Source organism: Haplochromis burtoni, unplaced genomic scaffold, assembly GCF_018398535.1.
Source record: "Haplochromis burtoni strain Fernald_Lab_line unplaced genomic scaffold, NCSU_Asbu1 Contig_416, whole genome shotgun sequence".
Taxonomy (NCBI): domain Eukaryota; kingdom Metazoa; phylum Chordata; class Actinopteri; order Cichliformes; family Cichlidae; genus Haplochromis; species Haplochromis burtoni.
This window is the reverse complement of record NW_024582777.1, coordinates 53,634-76,414: the sequence shown is the minus strand read 5'-3', so window position 1 is coordinate 76,414 and position 22,781 is coordinate 53,634. Positions and strand designations below refer to the sequence as shown.

The 22,781-nt window shown below is 39.9% G+C and overlaps 1 protein-coding gene across 1 annotated transcript in view; it reads right to left on the bottom strand.

Annotated features, from left to right (window-relative positions):
* Nucleotides 1-22,781, bottom strand: part of LOC102299992 (potassium voltage-gated channel subfamily H member 5) — a 189,377-nt gene that overhangs the window by 160,602 nt on the left and 5,994 nt on the right. Inside the window, exons 3-5 of the mRNA XM_005949612.3 lie at nucleotides 22,046-22,174; nucleotides 11,700-11,815; nucleotides 7,453-7,845 (exon numbers count right to left, since the gene is read on the bottom strand). Of these exons, the coding sequence (XP_005949674.2) occupies nucleotides 7,453-7,845; nucleotides 11,700-11,815; nucleotides 22,046-22,174 (638 nt within the window). The remainder of the gene's footprint in view (nucleotides 1-7,452; nucleotides 7,846-11,699; nucleotides 11,816-22,045; nucleotides 22,175-22,781) is intronic.

Sequence of the window (22,781 nt, the reverse complement as noted above, 5' to 3'; positions counted from 1 at the left end):
CTCTATCTCCAAAATGCCAACTAGAACGAACAGAAGAGGAGAGTGGAAAGTTTTGTACAACTTCAGGGTTTTGCTCTTGTCCTTTCTAACACACTCACTATCCTGTGAAAAAAACATTTCACTCAAAGACTTAACTGCAGAGATCTTTGGAAGTGGCACCACTAACCACTGGATTCGAAAAGGATAAACACCACCAGCTGTCAGATCACGAACTGAAAAACAAACTATGAAAAAATACCAAAGCCATTTAACCACTTGTCTTGGGGTATCCTGTGGAGGATTCTTCAGAATCACAGGCCACTCAGTCACTGTACAACCAAAGCTAGAGCTTGGCTCATATTGCATTCTGTTCATTTTAGTTGTATTACTGTATATATAACTAAAATGTTACCTCCACGTCCACCGACTCACTCACCTGCTCAGCCAGAGACGGAGGTCGAGGAGCCAGAGGGACCTGCTGTGCAGCCAGAGGGCATGGACAGAGGGCTGGCGAGTCCTGCTCAAATGGAGCTAGAGGTCAGTGTGAGTGAGGGACCTGCACAGCCAAAGCCATGCCGGCTGGTCCAACAGCGTCCACGCGAGAGGCCAGCGCGCCGTCTGGACCTGCCTCATTCGCACCAGAGGCCCGTGCACCGTGAGGTCCGCCGGTTGCTACGCAGGTGGCCCCCGGACCCAACTCGTCACCACCGCCACTGGATACGCGGGAAGCCCCCTGAACTAAGACATCCCAGCATGCCTCAGTGGGGCGATGAGGTTATGTGGTCTGTGGTGCAGCTGCGAGGGAGGCGGACGCACCTGAGCTGCATCCACAATCACACCTCGCCGGCATAAATCAACTGAACTAGGTCCTGTCACTGTTATTGTTGGTGTGTGCTCGGCTGTGAGCTGAAAAACTGAAGCCGTCTCTGTGAAACAGCAGCCGTAAATAAAAGTTTATGTTGAAAAGCATGAAAATGCCTGCGGGTCTGTCGTGGATCTTTCACAATTACATATTAGATCATTTGGAAAGGATGATAGAGAGTCTGTACTTTGTTGACTTCCAGATTTCATCTTTGCTTTTTGCAGATGATGTTGTTCTCTTGGCTTGGTTGTGAACTCCTGCTTGCACTGATGTGTAAAACAGCAGGAATGACAATCAGTACTTCCCAGTTCAAGATCATGGTTTTCAATGAGGGAGTGCTCCGGGATTAGACCTCTGGGACTAGTTACTACACCAGGTGGACAAAATTAAGTATCTTCTTGTTCAAGAGTGAAGGGAGAGTGATAGTTGCCAATCTGTTGCGGTAAAGAAAGAGCTGAGCATAAAAGCGATGTTGTCGATTTACAAGTGAATCTACGTTCCTAACCTCAACTTTGGTCACGAACTCTGGGTAATGACCAAAACAATGAGGTCACGGACACTAGCAGTGGAAATGAGTTTCCTCTAAAGGGTGGCTGGAGTGAGAAGCTCAGTTATTCAAGACATACTGGTGTTACCTGTGGGCTCTGTCATGGTTTGGAGTTGAATTTAATGTGATGATGGGATTTTGTCAAAATTGATGAAATTATGACAATACAAAAATACCTGATGATCTATACCTAGAAGAAAGCTTGCCTAAGACAGCTCAGACTGTGATGAAGAATAAAGGTGGTCAAACCAAATACTGACTTTAAGGCTTGTTCAAATTCTACAAACTCAAACTTGTTGTTGCCTTAAATACTGTTTTTCCATGTATGTTTGTCAAATATAAAGAAGTGAGGTAGAGCTCAGGACTTTTGCACAGTACTCTATCTTCTATCAACCTCTTCCTATGTGACGTGAACTTGTCAAAACAAACTGTCACATTAAGCTCTGGATGAATGTGATGGGCATATACAAACAAGCAAAGATTAAAAACCATTAATCACATTCCTACAAAATGCTAGTTTTTAACTGATGACAAATAACAACCTTTAATTGCTACTCCTAGTTTATGACCAGAACACCTCACCAGTGTGCAAGATGAATGTAGCTGTGTGCACTTTTTTAAAGCAGACTCAGAAAGCAGCAGTGCAAAACTGGACTGATTTGTAATACTTTTCTTTATATGCTTTAGGGTTAATTTATTTTTATTTTTCTAAATTGTTCAGAAAATACTTTCTCGTTGTTTCATGTGCTGAAACAATTATGTTAATTAGGTAGATAGAATTTAATTATTTTCTTGTTTTCACTGCCGTAATGACTTTGTCTTTTTCACTTTCCCTCAAATACCCTAAAAATGGAAAACATTTTCACAAGTTTTCTCTGTTTTGCATCGTTGTAAATTGATTATCTCTGAGTATGGGATAGCTGGCCAGGCAAAGCAGCTCTCTGAGGACATTAGGTTTATTTTCTGACACTTAAAATGCTTCAAAGTCAAAGTCAATCATTGAAAGATGAGCAATAGAGGAACTGCATCTCTAGTTTTGATTAGCCACAATGTTAAGCAGTGTTGTGGCTCAAAGTACTGTCACTGATTGTCAAAAACAATATAATTGGGACTAACGAGCCTTGTTATTATGAAAAATACTGAACATTGCCATATGGCTATACTATGTTGTTATTCAGACAGAAAAGAAAAGTTCTCCAAACTCTGGTATCTTCTGCATATACATATATATATACATATACATATATACACATATATACATATATACATATATATACACATATATACATATATATGGCTGGTTATGACTTTTAAGGCTCTTATGAGAGCCCTAAAAGTCATGCGTTTGTGTGTAAGCAAGTATGTGTAAGGATGTGTTGGCAGCACCTACATCTCACCATGCTTTGGCATGGCTTGACAACATTTGAAACCTGCGTTAAAATACAACTAAAAATACTTCCCGCCTGCTTCAGCCATAGAATGCATCAACACGAGGATGAAATGAGGCTAAAATAATTTCTGCCTTTCTCCTTTCACATTACACCTTAAGCCGCCCAAACACCGTCCTCAGTCAGCATGCATCCATTCTTCTAGCCTGCTAATACAGAAAAGCAGCAGCAAAAATGTCAATTAGGCAAAGAGGGGCAGAGAGGCTTTGACTGTGTCCTCTGGAAATTTACGTGCCATTGATTTCCTCTCTGCCTGTCTCCCCCACACTCCACCCCCTCTCCCAGTTCACTGTTGTCTACTATTTGAAAGGCAGCAACACAAAACTCCACCTAACAGGGATCTCATCGAATCCATCAGCGACCGGCGGTGAGAGGCCGGAGGACAAGAGACACCTGAACTAACACGCAGCACAGCTCCAGACACTTACTGAATGATCCACAATATAATACATCATTCACTCTGACAGTGGACACAGTTGGCCAGCCAATGCAAACAACCACAAAAACATGCTGAGGGGGAGGTTTAAGGCTGGCTGTGACACTGGGCCGTGAATTAATTACCAGTAATTCAACCCTCACGCCATGTTTCAGCTGAAATAGAAAAAGGAAATAGTTTGAAAACCCTGTAACCGTTTTCACTCAGTGTTTACTGCATATTTATGCACATGTCATTAATATGCTTTTCACTGTTAACAGGTCATAATGTAATACTGCAAGTAATGAGTTGAACTGAAACAGAAACTATAAAACATGAATCGATTCATTTTACTTTTTTTCTTGCCTTTACCAAAAACGTAATATTACAATATCTGACTGGTCCAACTGATCTATGGGTGCTACCAATATATCAGCTAGTATTAGCTATTTGCAATTATATATTGGTATCATCATTTGTGACGGCAGCTAAATAAACATTTTAAACTTTCTACTCAACACTTATGATTGTTGCTATCGCTCATTTGTTCACCAGAGGGCACTCTGCAACTCCTCTGTTGGCAACGTATCTTTGCAATGCCACAAACACAACAACCAGCTGAGCCAAGCAGTTGGGCAAGAATGTAAACAAGAAATCCTCGACTTGTTGTGACAGTGAAAATAGTTTATTTTTAAACTGCGTAAGTAAGGATAAATTACTAAATATAACAAATGTAAGGGGGAATCTGTAACATATGTTGAATCTGACACGTGAAAGAAACGCAAACAGAGAAGGTAACATCGCATTTGCGGAGAAATGAATGTAACATGTCAAAAAGCCAAAGAATTGCCATTTAGAATAATTTTTTTAAACGTATAAATCTAGATAACTGCAGTATGTGTGACATTGTTCATGCAAAGTTTCATTCAGATTTCCAGAAGATAGAGTACATACAGTACAGATATCTATTTGTTTCTTTCAGAACAAATGATCTCTCTAAAACACTGGGATTTTTAAAGAATTATAAAATATAAAAATACAAAAAAAGTTAATTAACAACATCTGTACATCCTTGCATGAAAATACCTGTCAGTGTGATATTTTTTTTTATCTCTTCTGTGTATGATTTTGGAGATATTTTTATACATTAGAGCTATTTGTGACAGTGACTGTATTATTTAATACTGTTGGTACTTCTGTCCTTACTGTCTTTGAGCAGCTGTAACCACATCATTTCCTCTGGGATTAATAAAGTATTCTGGTTCTGATTCGTAGGTGCACATTTAAGTTAGAAAACACAGAAAGATAACGTTGTTGTGCCTTTAAGAGCTGTTAAAAATAGTTACCAAAAAAAGCCACTAGAATGTGTGAGCATTTCAGCATGTTGTGTCAGTCCAAATGTTAACAAGAACAAAATGCCAAGAGAGGTGTGAAATGAAAAATTAATAGATGATTAAAATTCAGCTGCTGGTAGTTTAAATGCTGGTATTATTATTGTTATTCCTGGCATCTGAGCACTCATGTGATTAAAGCCCAGCTTGGCAGACACACATGTATGCATGTATACACTGAATGCAAAAAACACAAGTCGCACTTTGTTTTTTCACAAGCTCACAAGCAAGTGTCACAACAAGAGCAAAAATCAAACATAAATAATTAAATGTTGAAACACATAAAAAACGAAGAATTACACGAGTAAAACTTCAGTAGATATTAGTTGTTCTTTTCATTCTACGTTCAATTGATTACTCCGTACACTCGGGCTGAAATATAATTAACTGCTGGGAAATCAAGTGGAAAATCACCTTTAATGGACTTGAGGCCATATTGATATAACTGCACGATATCTGATGGGGGTAAGTGGGTGTGAAAAATACTCCGAATGAGCTCGATCTCATTATGAAACCTTAACCAGAAATCAAACTCTCTAATGTGCAGGAGAACATCAGTACAACAGTATTTTCTGTAACCTCCTTGTGAGGAAAAGCTGGGACATAGGAGTTCTTCACCACTCTGAAAATCTGATGGCAGTACCTTTTAGCATGTTTAAAAATCCATGCAGCTCATGCTCAGTCATTATGCCCTAGAGCAGACACTCACTTTCTTCTGGGAAGAGGAAGAGCAAATCCTGTCTCCAATATTCAAAATCTTTCCTCCTCTGTGCATCCCTTTAACCTAAAAAGATTTAAAATCTGCCAAAACACAACCTAATAGCATCACAGAAGCAAGATGAGCTTAGATTTTGCTTCAAATTTGTCCCCTTCATATTCGTACATGATCCCATGTACATCTGATTTCAACATATAACCTGCAGCTGCATTTGGTATTAATTATACCACCGCCGATCATGGCTCAAGAGTTGGCAGTTCGCCTTGTAATCAACCGGAACCGGAAGGTTGCCGGTTCGAGCCCCGGCTTGGACAGTCTTGGTCGTTGTGTCCTTGGGCAAGACACTTCACCCGTTGCCTACTGGTGGTGGTCAGAGGGCCCGGTGGCACCAGTGTCCGGCAGCCTCGCCTCTGTCAGTGCGCCCCAGGGTGGCTGTGGCTACAATGTAGCTGCCATCACCAGTGTGTGAATGTGTGTGTGAATGGGTGGATGACAGGTTGTGTCAAGCGCTTTGGGGTCGTTAGGGACTAGAAAAGCGCTATACAAATACAGGCCATTTAGCAATTATAATTCTTGGCTTTCCAACATATGTTTGATTTCATCAAATGTTTTGATGTTTTTATTTCTTTAAATAGTGACCACACTGGACAGAATTCAATTACATTACAAGATCCAATTACAGCTCAAGCTGTGACCATCTCCAGACCTGGTTTGGCCAATGTCATCACATTTTACATTTGCATTTACACCTGAATTAAATGCCTTCTTACCTTGTCCTGATAAGACGTGCAGACACAGACTGCCTGTTAATAGCAGGTGTAAATGGGGTCACAAACATTCACTGTGACTCATCTGTGCCCCTGAGCTTTAAACTCAACCAATCAGCAAACTGTGGGAAACGACTGACATAATGGCTTGATGAGTCATCATCTCGAGAGAACTTACAGTAATATTGGAAGTATAACACGAAGCCTGATTTTTGCTGTGTAATGACATCCCTTTCATTTAGATGTAAATGAATTACGGAGCCACTAAAGCCCATGTGGTGAATCAAAAAACAATCATCAGTCATCTTCTGAATCATCTGAAAATAATCTGTTACACATCTGGCTCAAACTGACAGACTGACTACAGACAGAACAGTACCGGGAAACATATTAGTCCCTTTTAAATGTTTACTCATTTCAGCCACAAAAAGAAGAAGCCCACTCTCATACGAACCCGTCATCTCAAGATCACGCATTGAGACAAGGACTGCATGAATAGACAAAAGATGGCGAGACAATCCTAGAAGAACTATAAAGTTTGAGCACTTAGGCATTGTTTATTTAAAAAAAGCTCAAAAGCTTCTGTTCATTCACTGCATCTTGTACTTCAGTAACAATTTTTAACCCTGAAGTCTAAAGAAGGCAAAAAATTTGACGAATAGTCAAAAAGGTTATTTGAGAGGTGCATAATTCAGCCACAACATTAAAAGCACTGACAGGTAAAGTGAATAATTATATAAATCATCTTGTTACCATGGCACCTGTAAAGGGGTGAAATATATTAGGAAGAAACAGATCTATTACATTTTGAAATGGATGTGTTGAGTAGGAGGAGGGAAGAAAATGAGCAAAAGGGCCTGAGCACCTTTGACAAGAGGGAAATGTTTGGTCCTGGCATTAATGCGAATGTTACACTGACATGTACCAAAACCAAAGCAACACTGCAGGACACGTGCACTTCGTAAAGTCAACTGTATCTTCAGCCCCATTCAGCAGAACAATGCGTACTGCCACACTTTAAAAAAAGGTTTGAGGTTCAAGATGTTGCTTTGGCTTCCAAATGCCACCTCAACATGACTCTGCATGGCTTAAAGGATATGCTGCTAGTATCTTGGTAATTAGTACAACAACGTCACCGTAACAGGTCTAATGGAGAACATACCTTGATGGATCGGAGCAGCTTTGGAAGCACAAGAGGCAGCTACGCAATATTTAGACTGGTGGTTTTAATGTTGTTGGCCACTTTCAGGGCTGAATTGAGATTTAGGTTTGTGAGAATTCTAGGTAATTGCACCTCTAACAACGGTAGAAATGCCCAAACTTACCTCATCCACATTCTCAAAGGCATTGATGATGTCATAGGGCAGGCACGACAGCAGGTCGATGACGAACCAAGTCTTCAGATAGTTCATCCGAATGAGTTTGGGGTCAGAGATCACCTCTCCACCGGGCCCCACGAAGGTGGTGTGGAAGTTGAGAACGATATCCACCAGGAAGATGACGTCGACTACGCTGTCTAGCACCAGCCAAACAATGTTGTTCTGCTTGGTCTTAAAAGAGACATTGTAGGGCACCATGATGGCCGTGTAGAAGGTGAGGATGAGGATGACCCAGTCCCAAGTGGTCTTGAAGGTGCAGTAGTGAAGTATTATGTGAGGTGGTGTCTTGGGGGCTTCCTGCTTGTACTGCGGGAGGATGTCAGAGTTTAGCTGCAAAACCTGGAGGTGGTTTTGCAGATGGAAACAGCAATATGATTAGACTTCAGTTCTTCATCAAAAGCACCCTTAGTCTAAACAAAATACAACAGTAAATGTACAATATGGGGAAAAAACAGGTTAATGCTTTAGACATCTGTGGCTTTTGTACATTTAAGTGTACATTTTACTAATAACATGAATTAATAAGTGATTTTCCAGCTCTTTGGCATCTTTGTGTGTTAAAAACTTGTAAATATTGAACTGCCAGTTTTGTTTATGCATTTTATGCATTTCCAGCTCTTTTTTTAAACTCTGAGAATGCATAAGGGTAAGCTTTTGTTTTGTTTTTATTTCTATCTCTGGGCTCTTATAGTTGATTGTCTCTCAGAAACAAGTCATTTTTATCTGTTGTCTGTTTAAGAAATCCCTCCCTAAAAGCCCATTTTCACTTCATTAGTCAATTCCTGGAATCCTGCTAAGAGCAGACGGGTGAGCCATAGTAACTGTACTGCTGGACCTGCTATTGCATGAAGTGAAAAACACTGGAAACATTGGGAAACCAGTTTCATATCAACATTGTGGCATTGAAATGAACTAAAGGAAAGCATAATGCTGCAGGTTTCCTTTAATACTGATTTGAATTAGCAGAAAATTTTATATATGCAAGAATTCCAAAGAAAGCTAAAATTCCCCTGGTTCTTTCTCCAGCGTGAGTCCGATTTATTAGTTCATTAGAGAAAAGTTTGTCCTGTCAAGCGAATTTCTAACTGTCAGCGATGTTTGTAACAGCAGTCCAAGAAAGACGGTTGCACGTTTCTGTTTTTTACTAACTACATGCACTGTTTCCAGAAAGGAAACGAGAGAAAGGGGGAAATTAAATTAGTGAAATAGATGAAAGAAAGCTCAACAAAAACAGTCCTTGTTTTGTTTTTGTTTATTAAGTCTAACGATCATCAGCCCATGGTGCTCAGCACTGTGAAGGAAAAGTTTTTCCTCTCAGTTTTAATCTGTATTCATCACGTCTGTTCCTCTGTAAGGCTGTTGGTGACAGAAATGTATTATGAATACATTTTGGCTTGACGTGGGGAAGACACAGAAGGGGGACTGAAATTGGCAAGAAGAAAAGGAGAGAGGGGGGAAAGAATAGATGACCAAAAAATTAAATTAAAAACATTTTTTTAAAAGAATACGTAGTCTATTTCCTAGCGTGGTGATGATCACCCTTGCCAAGCTCAGCCACCTCTACAGAACAGACTCCAGTAAATCCAGCAGCTCCACATGCAGATCACACATTAACCATTCGACTCATTATTTATACAAAATAATAGTCTATTTGTGTCAGCTACAGAGCTGTAACATATTCTGCCGCCGCAAACATAACACATTAACAGGTTTCTGTATTGAGTGAAAGAAGCCTGTTAAATATACATATTTAGTAGTAATACAGCTCTAATAGTAAAATTGCTGTTTTTATAGTTACTACCAATACAGCTCTTCTGGTTCTGGTATTATTGTATTTGTGATGACTACAAGTAATAACCCTAAACTACTGATACTGCATGTCATCATCATTTTCTCCTGACAAAACAGTTGGGACAGCGTGGCCTCAGTTAGCCCAAACTGTCCTCACACTGGGATTCAGTTTGATGCTAAATAAAACGATGGATTGACAGAGCTGAGGTTTAACAGCAAGCTTCATAACATCAGAGCTCAGTCACTTCTAATTCTCTTCATCAAAGCTGTCAGTCAAACTGGTCAAGAGCTGCACCACAGCTCAGAAACGAGGCTGCCAATTAACCCACAGAAGCATTGTGAGGAGAAAAGGAGGAAAAAAACACTCGCACACATCCCTGCTTACACATGAGACACTCAACAGCATCCTTGACAGACGCCAGCTGTGCCTTTCAGACTGCAGAGCAGATGGCTCACCTGCAGTGTCTGCTGAGCACCCTCAACACATTACCCTGCAACCCATCCAGCACCAGGCCAGGAAAACGGCTAAGAGAGTGCATTAGCTTGTTATACCAGGTCTAACTTATTTCTTTTTCCAGTCCTTCCTTCCTACTTCTCTCCTAACCATTACTGCTCTTACATTCTCCCACATCTCCTTCTCTCATGCCATTCTTTCCCTCTTAAGTTGCTACTTCCACTCCTTTCTCTTCCCTCTCTTTGTAGTTCTTTTTCTCCACCTTTCTCAGTTCACCTCTGTTTCACCTTTAGGACACCTGAGTCGGTAACACCTTCCCAGAAACCCTCACAACTTCTTGCATCATGCGCTAAACACAAACAAACTCTGATTAAAGGCATCACACCTTCCTCAAACATTCATGAATAAAACAGGTTGATGAACATTGGGAAAATGAACCATCTTCTTTCCACCCTGCAATCCATTTTCTAACTTTATAGCACAATCATTTGGAGTGCTCGCACCACCCTATTGTGTCTCTCCACCTGTCCTGAATGGTGCCCACAGTTCAGAGGAGCAGCAGGGAATGTGTTACTTCCAACAACAGCAGTTAAGGGGAGGGTGGTGTGCGTGTTTAGGAAAAGGTGAAGCCTGTGACTGCATATGCATGTTTTTGACTGTAAAAGTTGATGTTCTCTTTTAGTGAGCTTTGGGAATATGGTCAGAAGGAGGCTATAAATCTTTTATACGGGGATTTTTTTGGTGCAGAAATATTTCAAGGGTGGCAAATTTACAGTGTGTGTGTTTATACAGAAGACTCCTTCTGGTGTGACAGGGTAGCTACAGTTAGCGACTATGTTGTTTGCAGAATGAAGAATTGGGAATGATTTTCAGTTTAAGTTGAAGACCTAAGCTGCTGCTTAGATGGAACAATTAATAGAAGGTTTTGCGCTGCTTAAAGGTTAGCAGGCAAACAGAAAACGCACTTAAATTTACAATAATACAATTTCTTTTTTTTATCAAGCTAGGATTAGCCAGCTAGCTGCTATTACTAGGTAACCAGCAAATTTTATATCTGTGTGAGCAGTTCAGCTTGTGTTACCAACTTCAGCCAGATAAAAAACTATTTGTATCTAGTGAAACCTTGTGCACACACGGCATAAGTACAATTTAGGTGGGGAAAAAAGCTTTTTAAACCTCAAAGTTGCACAAGCTAATACTCAAATCATAACAACAGTTGCCTCAAGGTGCTTAATATTGTAAAGATACTACAATAATACAGAGCACCCTCAAAAATCAGGCAACCCCCTATGAGCAAGCACTTTGGCAACAGTGGGAAGGAAAAACTCCCTTTTAACAGGAAGAAACCTCCGACAGAAGCAGGCTCGGGGGGGGCAACGATCTGCCGCAACCGATTGGGGTGAGGGAAGGAAGACAGGATAAAAGACATGCTGTGGAAGAGAGCCAGAGATTAATAATAGCTCATAATTAATAGCCACCAACAGCCTAACTTTATTGCAGCATAACTAAGGGTAGGTTCAGTGTCACCTGATCCAGCCCTAGCTACAAGCTTTGCCAAACAGGAAAGTCTTAAGCCCAATATTATAAAGACATAGACATATGTCTGTCTCCTACATCAGGACATCCTGGAAATAACAAAGTAATAAATAGATAAGTACATGTCACCTTCTTGGCCAGTTACAATGTCTCAAACACAAATTTAGATCACTCCATGAAGTCCTGTTGCACTTGTACATCTTTGGGTCATAATCTGTGGTCTGGTTCTTATCACCAGTGATGATCCATTACGCAAATTGATGATTACCTTGAAGGGGCGATGTGCCAAAACTGGTTTGGGTCTCTTTTTTTTTTTTTATAGGTGGCACTGAGTAACTTTTTCATCGGACCTAGGATAAGTACCTGCAAAAAAAAACTGCAAAAATGTTCTTCATGTAACGTATGTGCTCACCTCAGCCAGTCTGGACTGTTTATGGCTGACTTCATGTTTGCCAATAGGCGCCAGTTGCTGTAGGGTGTTGCGGTTGTTGGTGAGTGCACGTGTGAGCCGTGCAAATTTGGTCCATCCTGAAAAAATGAGAAGTCAATTATTGCCAAAATCACAGTCATTACACTTTAACCGGTCTTGTCATCTATGTCAGCTGATACTTTATGAGCTACACAAACACAATCAGACCACAGGCAGCTGTATGTTACCACTGCTCATGCAGTTTCCCTGCTCAAGGCTCACAGCAGTTCATCAGATTTTCACAAAATGTTGTCTACTGAATCACCGTGCTTTCATTGGAAAGCAGCACAGTTTGCTTTAGGAGGTCAGAGCCATGGATTAAGTAACAGGACTTTCACCTACTACAGTCATAATTCCAATATTTTTCAAACCACTGACACTTTCTTCATGCCAATTGTACTCTTAATTAAAACTGAAGCTACTTAGGATTATGAAAAGATCGTGGTAGCATTTAAGCACCTGTTTGACAACTTCAGCCTGTGGGGAGCCTCACACTTCTAGCACAGCAGCAAAACCCTTCCTAGTAAAATACATTATTTGTCTTCATGTAAACAAAAAGATGGCATTTTGTCTCCATTTCACTACTTCATGTAAACACAGCGCAAAACCCACAGCCATCCGGTGTGCCCTGACCACACAGGAATCACTGAAAATTTTGCACATTTTTGTCTTGTGAAAAAGCAAAGGCTTAGGGAACCTGCTGTCTGTATGTACTAGTCAACCAGACATTATTCCTAGGAAAATTCCCAGTAATTTGATATTTATTCACACCATCATCTGCGGTCGACCGCATGCAACACTCAGAGATCCATACACCCTGATAGTCGTGAAAATGGCAGAACTGAACTGTCATTGTAAATTGTCCCAGTTCAAAAGAAGAAAAAGGGTAGAGAAGAGCCGTCCATAACCAAACAAACACAGAAATGCTGAAGACGCATGGAAAAAACTAGAAAAACAAGGATTATGATGAATGAACACTTCTTGAGCCCTCTGAGCCCTCGTGTTTGTGCGTCTTTGTCATTTCTTAAAAACATGGTCATAAGAAATATTCCAATAAATAAAGATACTAAAAGCTGCAGTTTCTTTGGAAACAGATTCATATAAAAGTTTGTAAGTCTACCTAAAAATACAGCCTTGTCAGCAGAGGTCACTTCAGTAATGACGGCCACACCTTTCTCAGTGAGAGCAAACACAGTTTTGGAGGTCAGGTGCTTCCTGCTCTATTGCTCTAAAAATAAAATCAAATATTTCAAAGAGAAAGGGGTCACACAACAGGGGCACATCACTTACAGTAGTCACACGTCGTGATCGACCCGGCCCTTTGAAGAAACCATTACGAATAAAAAGCAGACTTTGAAATGGCTTTTAACCCTCAGGCCTCCAGCTATGTGAAAATCCTCCTTTCATTCTCTGTTAGAATGGAGAGAAACTCAGGCGCTCACTTCTTTGTGCAGCGGTGTAGAAAAGCCTGAGACAATGCTGTGCTGATGTCAATACGGGAGGAATATCAACACGACATCCAATTTATTCTGAAACCCAATCATCAGCTTCCCTCAAGCAAAACTGCTGCTGCAGCTATTGTAAAACTTACTGTACGGCTTCAGTTTCTAAGGCTTCTTTTCTTTTTCTACACATTTTTAAAGTTGGTGTTGCACAACCACAGAAAATGAGCCTTAATTTTTAGCTAAAATGAGTATTTTAAAGTATATATTCTTCAGGGAAATTGCTGCAGCATATGTACACTAACATTGATTGTGTAACTCACTGTATAATATACTGTATTTTGTTGGCTGTTGATCAATTTCACTTGTTCGTCATAATCCCTGCAGTGTGTTCCTATCTTTTCTACCTCACATTCTACATCAGTGCGCTTTAATATTACCTGTATACTTCCTACATTTATGCTGTAATGTTACCTATTACCTTTTAACAACTACAGCTAATACATTTGAAGATTCTAATTTCATATTTACACAAAAATACATGTAAACCCACGAAACTTCCTGCGGCTCAGGCGGAAGACTGGGTCGGCTACCGATAGGAAGGTCGGTGAATCAATCCCTGGCTTCTCCAGTTTGTATGCTGAAGTATCCGCGGGCAAGATACAGAAAAAGGTACAGAGTTCCTCCCTGCATCCATCAGAGTATAAGTTCATGTCTGAATGATGCTATATGAACAACTTGTCACATCCTCAACAGAAAAAAGTGCTTTACCTGTCCATTTACCAAATTCACATCCCATCTCGAAAGGCTTAATTTGTTATCTTTGGGGTTGTTTTTTTAAAAAAGGGTGTAGTTTTTTCTTTCCTCAAACTTTGGACTGTTACAATTAAACTGTTAAATTACAAATAATTATTACTCATCATTATTATTATTAATAATATTATTCCTATGTTTCATTCACAAGAACACAGCTGTGCTCACTTGTGTACATGTAAATAGATATTGCTGTGTAAACAACATTCTGTGCGTAGATGTGTTGAAATGGTTGCAGCGGAGTACAACAAATACAACACATGGGGCAATTGGGAAGTGATGAATAAATACAGCCCCAGAGCCTACAGGTGGATGCTGGCTGGGGGAGGGGGTTAAAGTAACATGCAGTGATGCTGAGCAGTAGCAGCTGTCAGAGGTAAAGCTGGGAACTTATGAACATAAATGTACTGTCAAAATGAAAGTAAGGCAACCAGTTTGGGAAAACTATGAGACAAATTACTGTGTAGGACACGATGCAGCTCGAGTTGATTTGGCGCATAACTGCCAATTTTTAGTCAAGGTGGCTACTGATTAAAAAATGTCAATGTTGCTCAGTGGATGCTAAATGTACCTATTAATAATATGAGATAATAATAAAAACACAATATTCTGAGACTCCTAGTTGGTCTCTCTACTGACATCATTGCACAAGTGAGACAGGATATCAGCCAAAAAAACACACTAACCCAAATAACTTCAACAAGCAAGGGAGAGAGCAGAGGCCCTCAATGCTGACCCACATTAATGTAGCACTACTAATGCATTATAACACTAAAAACCTTCTTCCTCAGAATTTTTAGGGACACACTGCACACAATGCTGAGTTTCTAACTTATAAGAAATCAACTTGCGGACAAAGCCTTTCAAGATGTGTTATCTTTGGCATTTTTGTAGATTCAGCTGAAGAAACTGGAACATATAAAATGTTTTTGATAGAGGCTGAAAGTAATTAATTCAGCAAATTTAATGTTTAGACAACACTGGATCATCCTTGAGTTGGGTGCCTTTTTATACTTGAATGGCTCATAGATCACAATAATAATAATAATAATAATAATAATAATAATAATAATAATAATAATAATAATAATGATCATGATGATAATATTAAACATTTCTTCTGAAAAAGGTACAAGGACTAGACTGAAAATGCATGAAAAAGCAGTAAAATGTCCAAAGACAAGCAATGTTTACGTTGGCTAACAAGCTGCTAACAATATAAATTAGATCATTACTAATAAAAATCTTGCTGCCTATGCTTTTCAAGTAGTTTTAATTTACTATGAAGCTGACCACTAGGAGCTGTGATCGAGGCTTACATTAACTAAGCATCCTTTTCACTCATGATAGCAAATTAATAGTCCACAACTAACTCTCTTAAACAGGGAAATCCATCATGACACGTGATTTGTTGTGAAACCTGAACTATTTCTAACACCTAAATCTTGTATATGAATTTATGTTAGAAACCGTGACAAAGAATGATTTGACTGTAGCGCCTTTCCTTTGTGATGTAATTCTTATCATTTTCATATCATTCTTAAGACTTTTTTTCTGTGCTGCCTATAATGGCTGAATAGTTCACGGTAAAATGCGCATGCATTACAGAGCAGCACAATGCATTAACAGAAAAACAGCGAGCCGCTGGCAGAGAAAATGAGCCAATGTGCTCTTTTTCATACAAACACTTTCATCATGAAGCAAAATGGGAGAATTTGTCTTGCTGGCATTCACGTAAATACATACTGACAGCCCACAGGCTTCCACTGTACATTGTGGCAAAAACAGGACAAAAGGCCCTCACAGAGAGCATGAAAGGAAACTGCAGGACAAGAAAATAAGCGGTCTTTTTCACGGTTAATAGTGCTGCGTCTGCCTATGTTTCACAAGAATGCAGCAACCGTGTGATTTATCAGACTTGAAATGGAAATTGAAAAAAAGAAAAAGGCATTCGGCTAAAAATAACACAGGAGCGGAACTAGTGCACGCACCAAACAAAGTAGAGTCTGAGATTAGATTTTGGTTGAAAATACTACACACAGCAAACTGCATTGCATGACATGCGCCTTTATAAACAGCACATGTGGGACACATGACTTATATACATGCAGTGCAAAAGCACATCATTCTTTTTCATTTTGCAATACCTGGAAGTGCAGGTGAAAAAAGATGTCCTGTAAGAGGTGAGATATAGAGATCACAACAGAGTTTGGCAAGAGGTCACAGACGGTTTTAAAGATTAACTCTACATCCAAGTATGGCGCAGGTTGAAGCAAACTGCAGCAAATCATGTTTGTTGCTAAGAATTGAGTGGAATTAAACAGCCCCAAACATTTTTATGACTTAGAGGATAAATTCAACAAATGTTAACAATATTGCTGCATAATGCTGCATAAAAAGAACCCTAAATTTAGCCAAAATGGAAGTTCGATTGTTAAATGAGTGTTATGTGGCCATTGAAATGCCGTGAAGTTTACAGCACACAGTTTTTGTGCTGATGGAAATGCCATAATCAGTCAGCAGAGTGTTGGCAAACGTTTCCCAGCCTCAGCACTCGCCAACCCTGCTCTGTAAATTTACGTGGTCTGCCACTTCATGACTGAGCTGCTCTGGGTCTTCACCTTGCAGTAATGCCACTTCCAGCTGATCGTGGAATACAAGCAGAGTTGTTACAAAGATGGCATTCAGTTACAGCACTGTGGTTGAATCAAGTGGACACAAATGCTTGTAAAAGCAGACTGCATGGTTAGGTGCTGTGATTTTATACACGCGTGTGTTCGGGACTGAAAACACCCAAATTCAAAGATTCAACAGTGTGGTCCTATGTTTTTTTTACATATAGTGTAGCTATTGCACAATTTGTTGTAATATATCAGTGCTTAGTAAGGTTCCTTGAGCTTTCCAAGTTGTAAAAAACTTGTGTGTGACAAGTTGTTCTCACCCAAAGATGGATTACAATGAACTAACTTGGATAGTGAGACAGAGTGACGAACCCGACCACACAGTTCGCACGTTTTGACCCCTTTTATTTGGCTGTTCGTGCCTTTAATACACGGTCGCAGCTTTTCAGCTGCCAGTCACACGCACAACCCCAACTCAGGTCCCAGTACATTTCTTTATAGGGGAGACGTAATTGGCTGACGGAGCTCCGGTGTGTCTCAGCCTCCCTTGCAGCTGAGCCCCAAGCCACACCCTGCCACAGATAGATTTCCAACAAATAAGATGAAATCTATGCATTTTTTAAACACAATGGAGAACAATTCAATTAAATGTCTTCCACATTCTCAAATATTGTATTCCTTAAAAAAAGGTCACCATTTAAAAAGACTTCCGTTCTTTTCAATAGACCGGACTGTAATTTCCACAGCACAAAACCACTTTGAGTAAAGGTAACTGTTACTGGTCAAGCTAAATCAAACTATTGGTTTAAAAAACCTGAAGGATTACACTTAGTGCCTGAGGCACTTGTGTTCCTGCCACAGTACTCGTCACTCATTGTGATCAGCCGTCAGCCTGAAATGTTGTCTCGCCTGAGGCTGAGGTAACAGCACTTTGTGAAGCACTCACAGGTGCTGACAAAGCAAAGCAGTCAACACAGCCACTCTACCATAAAACAACAACAACACAGTGACCATTATTTTTTAATAGTTCTGCTTTCCTGTGTTTTCTTTTTCCTCTTTTTTTTCTTACTGCTTCAGTCAGTGGATGATACTGAGACGAATAAGCACCGGCCAGCTGGTTCACCTTGATAACCACAATCAGCCACGTGCAAAGAAAATTGTCTCGATCCAGATGTTTTAGGTTCGTGGGAGAAGCACCATTTAAAGCTCAGTTTAAGTGGAAACATGAAGGAAAGAATACAAATCTCTTCTCACATGCAGAAACATCCAGATTTTAGACCAATAAATGTGTATAAATGGTTTATTTTTAGGTGAAACGGGGTCACGGTGTCAAGAAAGCACACAATGAATTTGAAATCCCCTGTTAGATTTTTACTGCAATCTCTCCCACTCTGATGACGCTGACATGCTGTGGCGTGCCGCGCTGTGGGAGCAGCCGGAGACGGAGCCCAGAGTGAATTTTAGTCTGCAGCACGAGCCAACTCCACCAACGCCTGCAGCAGCGAATCTCCCTTCCCTACAAACGGCCTCTCCCACCCCCCTTATCACCAGGCGGGCTAAACTGCTGAACCCAGTATGCCCCTGTGTGCTCTGTGGCACAGCAGGCAAAGGCTGCATCCTCTCTGTGGCCTCTAATGAGCTGTACTGTACTGAAATACACCACAGTGCACTAGCTGGTCTGAAGTTGGAGTATGCCAGTCAAACCACCACCTGCGAGGTGGAGCTTTGTTACCAAGGAGATTGTCTTTTAAAAGGTCAGACTATACGCACTTACATGCATGTCTAGAACAAGAAGCCATATCTTTAATAGTCCATTCCTTTTTAACATTATGTTTATTTTCATGTTGAAATGTCATAAATTAAAAGATTAAAAGTATTAAATGCTAAACTGTTTTCTGCTCAAACCAACCCTGTTTACATTAGCTTGAACTTATATTAACTGTAAATAAATTTTAAGTAAATTAGTGTTGTGTTTTATACACACAAAGCATTGCTTTTGACTTTTAATGAACTATGACTCTCAAAAACTTTTAATATAGCATCCAAAACTGACAGACATGAAAATGCATTTTCTTTATTGGCAGTAAATATTCACCCACTTTATTATCAGGTACACTTGTTCAACTTGTTAACATAACTATATAGTCAGACAATCACCTGGCAGCAGGTCACGAGTGTCAGTTTGGGGAAGAAATATGACTTAAGTAACTCTGAATGTGGCATGGTTGTTTGTACCAGGCAGGCTGGTTTGAGAAACTGCTGATCGACTGAGATTTTCCTGCACAACCATCTGTGGGGTTAACATAGGATGGCGTACAGGAAAAGTGAAACTATCCAGTGCAGATCCAAAATGGATAAAGATCATAGATTCAGACCAGATCAGGCCCAGATCCATTTCAGATGAGGTAATTTCCCAGCTCTTCCCATTCAGGTGAATCAAGGCGGGCTTATTTTGTCTGTATTCCTGATTTTAACCCGTAAGAGCCCAGACCAATTTTTACTGTCAGGAAAACTATGGGAGAGTCAGTGTCGAAACTTTAACAAGAACACCTGTGTGACCTTGGTTTCTCATGGGTTGAAATAGGTCATTTCGCCAAAGCTATAATGAAATATGTCAAATCTAGCTGATGTACAGTAGACAGCGCTATAAAAGCTTAAATGTGTCTTACAAAACTTGGTAAGCTGCATTTTTTTAGTTAAATGTGAAACAGTTACTACTGACTGTATGACAGCTATCAGCTATCAGTAAAGGCTGATCTTAGATCAGATTAAAAAAAGGTTAAACTGGGAAACAAAGCATAGTTTTTCTGTAAATTTCATTAAGCATTTTTATCCAATAATGGAAGAAATAATTAAATCCTCTAACATTAAAAATCAGACTGTTACAGCACATCAGTTTATTAAATGCTGATTGAATTTCATTTCTTTAAAAAAATGAAGTGGCCATAAACTGTTACATGTCTGATGAGTCAGTCAGTGTTTTTATCTTCAGCTTCTGTCACCTACATTTTTCCTCTGTTAACTTGCTGAATAATTAGATGGAAACACAAACTGGGATGTCAAATTAAGATTGCAGCTTTAGCTAATGAAAACTCACGTTAGCTAAGATAAATGGTGACCATGGAGAGCACGAAAAATGTAAATATTTGTATGCAACTTTGTTTTTTTCTGTGTCTGATGATGACAGAGTGAACTAAACTTTCCCCTTTTTTATTTTTATTTTCTTAAATCAATATTCTGGGCCGTAGTGGCACATGTTCATATTCAGCACTGGTACAATTTACCCATAATTATAACTCGTGTTATTACAGCTCCACTGACGAGGAGCTTTTTTCTCTACGCATGCATCATGTAGTTAACTCAAGATGATCATACTCAGAGTCTATTGAACTCACTCTGATCTCCCTTTTTTTTTTAAAGGGAACTCGGTTTATGGCTAGACTCAGAGTTTGATGAACCTGCTTCCTGGAAAAAGGCCCTGATTGAATACTGTTACAGCATAACTGAGGGAACAACTCAGTAATTTGGTGCCACTGCTTTTTCAGATTCTACATAGCTTTGGGGTTATTAATATGTAACAACTGTAATGTTTGTGAGAATACTTTAATACAACATTTTTAGAGCTTCTCTACAGCACCATTACTGTACAAAAATACTTTAACTTGGATAAGCTAAGTACACTCATACTGCATAAAACTTGATGCCTCACTTTGTCAAAATATTAAGCAAAGTTTGTCACACTGTCAGAGGCAGCAGCCACAGCTAAATCGCAAAGATTGTTAAATCACACGCTAATGTGACGAATAGATCCACTAAGGCTTCGATTGTTCGATTGCTTCGATTCAGGCCATGTTTTTCATGTCGCTGAGAACACTTTAAATTAATTAATTAAAAGAAACACACATGAGAACAGTGGGGAGATCTTTGCAGCGAGGAGGCAGGAGTACATCAGTGCATGTGTGCGCACATGTTTGGTGCCTGTATATCAATGAAGGGGGAAGGGTGCAGGATCCTTGTAAAAAGGGAAAACACACCAGAATGGCAGCACCAGAACTGACTCCCAAGGCGGGGAGCTGACACTGTACATCAGTCAGGGCACGGAGGATAACACCGGTACCCACTCCTCCAGTGACTCCTGACAGCATCACAACCTTGTCAAACACAACCTGACAGCTTTGCAGGGAAACTGCAGGGAGATTTGACATGTTCCTTTTTTTCACATTCAGCTTGGGATGAAAAACAAAAGAAAGGAAAAAGGTTTGTAGCAAGTACTAATCTTCTGAGACTTCTCAGCGTGAGAGAAAGGACAGAGGAGAGCTTGGTACGCAGAGTCAAAGGGAGCAGAAGGATGAGGTGGATGACAATTGAGACTAATTTGCTAATTGGAACTTAACACAAAGTGCAGGCGAGACTAACAGAAATCACATTAACTTGGAGATGATAAGACAGATAAATTTTGCCTGACGATAGCACATACCGATAAGTCAACAGATCACCAACGATATCAGGCATTTCCTGAGGGTAATGTAAATTTGAGTATCCATTTTCACAGCCATCCACTGAGAAAAAAGAACAAGTGTCAACATCATGAGGGCCCCAGGGGGAAAAACCTCTAAAGCTGCAGTTTGAAGCAAAAGTGGTGGACCAGTCAGCCAACTGGTATTGCAATGCACTGTGCCAGCAAAGATAAAAAGAATAATGGGCATAATTACACAGAGAATGTAACGGAGGTAGCAATCAGTAACCAGAGAATATCAGAGAAAATTCAATGCAAGGCGAAGACGATGACTGAGCAAAACAGAAGAAGAGAGAGAAGGATGATAAACAAAACAGGTGTTCAAAGAAAAAGATGCAAGAACGAGGAGGAAAAGCTAAGAAACTAGGATAAGGAAGAGAAAGTCAGTACCGTAAATGAAGGGCAAGAAAAGGTAGAGAATGATAAAGAAAAGTTACAGATAAGGTGAAGGAAGTTTAGAGAAACATCAAGTAATAAAAGGAAAAGAATAAAATGTAGGAGTGTACATATGCAGAAGGAGATGGAGAGAAAGGAAGAAAAAAGCTGTTGAAGGACAAGGATGAAGAAAGCTAATTACACGTCCGACCACAAGCCAAGTGGCGTTAGATTGCATTGGAGCATCCAGCCATGTATTAATTTCTTTTGCTCTCAGACATTTTGTCACATGTCATGCCCTGCACTGCTCTGCTGTTATTCTTCATAGTGTGTTGCTGTCTAATAAACCAGAAACACAACATAATCTTTTCAAGTGGTTCAGAGCACCAAGCTGATCATCATCTGCACTAGGGAGCGTCGGGTTTTCAAATCTGTCAAGACTTTGGGCCCTCCGTCGTCCTCCACACAAAACTTATCTTCAACAAAAGGAGAGAAACATTTGTGCAGTGTGAAAACACCCACCTTTAGTAGTTTCATCTTCGATGGGCTGCTTGAAGAGGGTAATGTCCTTAAAAGTGCAGAGGAACAGCACCACCTTGTCATTCTCATTCCTGATGGGAGCCACTTGCATGTAGAACCAAACAGGACTTCCTGCAACAAAACATCATCAAATCTTAGAGTACCTATGTCCAAAGGGAGTCACTATAAAACGAAATAACAAATAGACCCAAGACAGTGTCACCATTGAGGATTTAACATCCATGATGCTCGAAATAACCTTACCAAATGTAATCTGAACAATCTCTTGTGGAATCCTTACTAGGTTTGAAACATTATACTTTTATGTTGCTTTACTAAAAGAATTTTTCAAACTACTTATCAATGCTTCCATTAGGGTTTTGTGTTAGGGTGCCCACAAACCTTTGACCACTTCTTTCAAACTGTGAAAAATATATGTTGCACAGGAACAATTTGTGGGAAAAAAATGTTTTATTACTGCACTAGCTTTTATGACATCTCTGCTGTCTTTGCAGAAAACAGATTAAAGTGATTTCACATCTAGATTGCTGCTCTGGGCTTGCTCAAACAATCAACAGAGGGCAGATATAAACATAATCTAGCCATTAATTATGCTCCATTATCAGGACCAAGCAACCACATTAAGACTCTCAGAAGACAATCTTTGTGCCACTGAGTCAAATGTAGTTGGTGTCATAAGTCTGTATCAGATATTAGAATAAATGTAAAAAATTATATA